Here is a 5,658-nt window from a genome sequence, read left to right as displayed (position 1 = left end):
CAAAGTATGCAAAAAGTGAGATCAAAGCCAAGTGCATGAGCAAGTCATCACCAAGCTCTAACTTAAGTGACTTGAGTTTTGATGTGAGATTAGACATCTCCATAATGTACTTCATTATGTTCCATTTGCCTCGTTATACTTAATGGAGCTAAATTTAGCCAAAAAGCTACTCGTCTCCGTCTTTTCATTTTTGGCAAAGTATGGTTCTATTTCTTCAAGAAACTTCCTTGCACTCTGACCCTTCGAAATAGAGCCTCGAAACGCTTCTGGAAAAGACCATTTCATGATCATTACGCATATTAGGTTAGATCGTTCCTATTTCTCAATTTTAACCTCATCAAAGATTTCTAGAGTAGAAATGGATTTCTCCACCTGAAGTGTCAGATCTAAATCCATACAGCCGACAATAATTTCTACAGCTTCCTTATAGACCTTAAATTTTTTCTCATTCAGTAATGAGATGTTCTTAATTTGAGTAAAAATATTTGCAGCACTACTAAAAGAACAGAACAAATTAAAGTTATTATTGCAATTAAACTCGCATTCAACTTTAATACTTAAATTCAAAGGATGATGGGACACATCACGAGTTACCTAGCACAACATTAATATTCAGTCTCTGAGCAAAAAATATTAACTTGTAAGTGGTACGCACGTTGATAATCAGTCTTGTCAAACAATAAGCATTTCTTTGGACCGACTTATTATTCACATAGAAAATCATATGATTATCACATATTTATTGCTACAAGTATGCTTGTAATTTGGGCTAAATAATAATCTTCCTTTGGGACGATCACTTTCACATAATATGCAAACATGCAATTAATTTGATATTTCATATCAACCACTAATGATACTCTTGTTTTTAATGGTCAAACATTAATCATAATGCATGTCAAATAATAAACTCTTCTTTATACTGATTTATCGTTCACATATGCAACTTTATAACAATCACAAGTTTACCGTCACATGTGTGTATAAAATCTGGCCAAATAGTAGTCTTCCTTTAGGTCGATTAATACTCGCATGGATACATATACACACTAACATTTGACATTTATTATGAACAATTCATAGAAAATATATCACTTTGGCGACTTCTTGTTTAATAAGTTCACTTAAAATGTCAAACAATTTTACTTAATTTCAAAAAGAAAAACCATTTAGTTGAGTTTGATTCAACACTTAATCCAAAACATATATTGTTTACATCCACATATAAATACATATATTTACTATAGCCTATTAGTAGCATCATAACATTCTCATCACAAGGAGAGCGTTCTGAATTCCAGTGATGATCCTTTTGAATTTTCCATAAAAAAATATTATTCATTTATAGATGACCAAATATGGCATGTCACATTATCCAAACAAAAAGAATGTTTCCACAACAACACTCACTTAATAATGCAATCAACCACCAACCAATACAACAAACCATAAGTGTTGCAACCATTTAAACAAACAAGTCATATAATATATATAAAACAAGACATATTCACATAATAGACTCATCCCAAGATACCTAGGACAACATCAATTTCTAGTCTTTGGACAATGAAATTAATTTGTAAGTGATTTTCTCAATGTAATGATCAAATATTAACAATTTGTTTTGTCAAATAATAACTTTTCTTTGGTCCGACTATTATTCACATGAAAAAACTTTATAATTGTTACATATTCATCATCACATGTATGTTATTATTTGGCCAAATTATGACTTCCTTTGGGCCAAACACAATTCGCATAAATAATCTCATACTCATATGTGTAATTTTAATCAAGTTCCACAATATAAGTTACTTTGGCAATATATTGAATCATTTAATTCAAAAATAATCACGAGACAAAAAGAAAACAATATGAGTCCATTATATATAAAAATTATGATCTTGGAATTAAAACCTTCAGATTTGATATCTTTTATCATTAACAAATTTAATCTCACATTATAATTCCAAATTAGAAAGGCACAATTTTAAAATAGAGCATATCTTGTATATATATGAGAATGGAGTATCTCCTCGTATAAGGAGATATGTTATCTCCTCCTACTAGTGAAATCGTGACATGTGTGATGTTTCATCATTTTCTATAAAAAAATATTTTTAAAAATAAACAAAATAGTACACATGTCACATTTTTACTGGCTAGAAGAGATAAGTTATCTCCTTATATGAGGAGATATATTATTCTATATATATATTTGGTCAATTATTTCATACACATATATATATACACTTCCAAAATGCAATAGAAAACAATATAAATTAATTGCAAGCATTAAGCTTAAAGGTAATATATAACTTAATTTTAATCATTATTTATGTGTCTTAAATCACAGTGAATCACATATTTATTGCTCATGACGCTAAGTACATATTTTATGCGATAATCATATTCCACAAAAATTGAAAACAATAAATACATTACATAAAATAATTGATCAAACCATGATTATATATATAACATATATGCACTTATTCAGATTGCATAATATCCCAATGTATAACAAACACACACACATATATATATATATATATATATATTTATTGCTCACATAATAGAAACATAAAAGTTAATATAATATGTCCACGTACAGATCTGAATATATACTTCAACACATGTTGCAAGAATTCATAATATAAATTACTCATAATTCAAATAAGCGGAAACAGATAAAAGTTATCCTCAATATTCCTAAATACCCAATTTTCATAATCAATAGTGGAAGCATAAAATACTCAAATTTAAAAGTTAGGGTTGATAAAAAAATTTGAGGGAAAATCATCTTTAATGGAGAACCATAAAATTCAGAACCTAAAGCTCTGATACTACTTGTTAGATGATATTTCCTTATGATTAGTGAAATATCAATCCTATGATCTTGAATCTCATGATTCTCACTCATCATATAAAACAAAGATATAAAATATACTTGAATCCATGTTCTTAGATCTACTTTTTTTATATACCTTTTTGAGATAGAGTTTTAGTATGATGATATTCCTCAACCATAACCGTTTCGTATGTGTTAACTTATATGATTCTCATTATCCCCTATAGGCCAACCGTTTGGGTATCCACTCATTAAGCTCATATCCGTTATCAGTTTCAGAAGTCTTATTGTTGAAATCCAAGGAAGAAGATAAAGAAGGTTCTTCATAGCATTCAACTTCATGAAGACAATGACAAGCTCAAATAATCCTCCCATCATTTTTACATTGAGTTTTCTTTTTGTTGTTTAATGGGCCTGGTTTCTTTTTATTCTTTAAGCCCATTTCACTAACTTCTATTTTTAGATTTCAGTTTAAGTTTGGTTGTTATGTTAGTTAGTCCAACCAACTTAGATTGCTATAAATAGGTTGTTCCTTCCTTTGAGAAATTAATAAAAGAAAACACATAAATAATACATTGCAGAGCTCTCATTCATTCATTTGCTTTCTTTCTTCATTGTGCTTCTTCTTCAACCTTCATAGTCAAGATGTGGTGCCATGTTTAACATGGTATCAGAGCTTGATCTGGGTAACACCTTTCTTCTTTAATAGATCTACTTTCGCTGCAAATTTCTTTTCACTTCTCCTTCGTGTTCTAGTTCCAAAAATGGAGACACGAGCCATCCAGCATATTAATCTTCTTCAAGGTCCAACTTCACCTTTCTTCATGAACCAAAATGAGAACCCTGGAGTTAGCATAGTTTCCAAAACTCTCAATGGTGACAATTACCATTCTTGGTCTCGGGCAATGGCCATGTCTCTAAAGTCAAAGAACAAGCTCCAGTTTATAGACGGTTCCCTCTTAAAGCCATCAATTGAGGACTCGAATTTTGTATACTGGGATAGGGGCAACACATTGGTTGTTTTTTGGCTGATACAATCTATTGATCCTTCAATCGCCCAAAGCATATTGTGGATGGAAACAGCCTTGCAGATCTGGGAGGATTTGCGCGAAAGATCTTATCAAGGAGACGTCTTCCACATCACAGAACTCTTGGCACAGATATATACCTACAAACAAGGTGATCTCAGCATAGGGGCTTACTAAAACCACATAAAAGGTTTATGGGAGGAGTTGGACAATTTCAGACCAATTCCATCATGTATATGTGTACAAAAATGCACCTGTACCTTGATTCCCACAATTAAGGGATATAGAGAGAGTGACTATGTCCTTTGTTTCCTCATGGGCCTCAATGACCAATATGAAGGGGTAAGGTCTCATATTATGTTAATGGATCCTCTACCATCCATCAATATTACATTTGCTCTCTTAATACGACAAGAAAGGCATATTAACTCACATTATGTTGAGCCTAGGGTCCTTATGAACACTGCTGAAAATGGGTATAATAGTAGTAACAACAATGAGTATGGAACCAGCTTTAAGATCAACAAGGGAAGAGGCAGAGGGAGAGCATACCAAAATCAAGGAGGAAGAGGGTCAGGAAGAAACCAAGGTGGAAGAGGCACCAAGATATGCACTTATTGCAACAAGTCAGGACACACCATTGATCAGTGTTTCAAGAAGCATGGATACCCACCACTTGGAAATTTGAGAAACTACAATGTAAACAGTCTCAATACCTTTGAAAGAGAGCCATTTAATGGTGAGAATCAGATTGACATCAAGGAACAATCTAGCTTTAACAACATTGATGCACAATCTGGTGTTAACATCACCCCTCAACAACATCAAACAATCATGTCTATATTGCAACAACCATCATGCAAGACTGGTCACAATGCAAACCAGATCAGTAACCAACCAATTGGACCAAGTGATAAAGGTAACAAGTACTTATTTAATTTCTATTCTAAAACCCTTGATTGGTACCTTGACACAGGAGCAACAGACCATGTATGTCACACACTATCACAATTCAAGACATACAAGAGAATCAATCCTATATATGTGACCTTGCCTAATGGCAATCAGGTGCTTGCCAACATTTCAGGAAGTATCAATTTCTCTCAAAACTTATACTTAAGTGATGTTTTATACATACCTTGCTTCAACTTCAATTTGATCTCTATCTCAAAATTACTTCTATCTATACCTTTCCAGCTAACTTTTTCCAAACAATCTTGTTGTATTCAGGACCTCTCATCATTGAAGATGATTGGTGTAGCTGAAGTAAAGAATGGCCTCTTTGCTATAAAAGACTCTGTTAAGAATTTACCTGCTATATGTACAAAACTGCTCAATAAGAATGTTAACTCATTTACTGCTTATGATAACAATGTATGGCATGTTAGATTAGGACACCCTTCCCATAGCAAAATGCTCATTATGCAGACCATGTTTGTCATCTTGCTAAACAAAAGAGATTGCCATATAATCACAGCATCTCTAAATCTGCTAGTGTCTTTGATCTAATTCACATGGATATGTGGGGCCCTTTTTCTATCCCTAGCACTTTTGGTCATAGGTATTTTCTGACCATAGTAGATGATAAATCAAGATTTACTTGGTTATGCTTGATGAAACTCAAGTCAGAGGTCCCTGATTTAATTAGAAAATTATGCTCCCTTGTTCTTACTCAGTTTGGGCTAAGGATAAAATGCATAAGGAGTGACAATGGGAAGGAGTTTTCCCTAAGACATTTCTATGATGAGCAAGGAATCCAACACCAAACTAGTTGTGTTG

The 5,658-nt window shown here is 32.6% G+C and overlaps 1 protein-coding gene across 1 annotated transcript; it reads left to right on the top strand.

Annotated features, from left to right (window-relative positions):
• The first annotated feature begins 3,615 nt into the window (after positions 1-3,615).
• Positions 3,616-4,056, top strand: LOC109338585. Its single transcript, XM_019575858.1, has one exon. It carries the CDS (start codon positions 3,616-3,618, stop codon positions 4,054-4,056), a length of 441 nt encoding a protein of 146 aa, XP_019431403.1.
• Positions 4,057-5,658: the final 1,602 nt, after the last annotated feature.

Source organism: Lupinus angustifolius, unplaced genomic scaffold (assembly GCF_001865875.1).
Source record: "Lupinus angustifolius cultivar Tanjil unplaced genomic scaffold, LupAngTanjil_v1.0 Scaffold_29_67, whole genome shotgun sequence".
In the NCBI taxonomy this organism is placed as follows: domain Eukaryota; kingdom Viridiplantae; phylum Streptophyta; class Magnoliopsida; order Fabales; family Fabaceae; genus Lupinus; species Lupinus angustifolius.
Note: the sequence above shows the minus strand (reverse complement) of the source record. Positions and strands in the feature narration are given on the sequence as shown.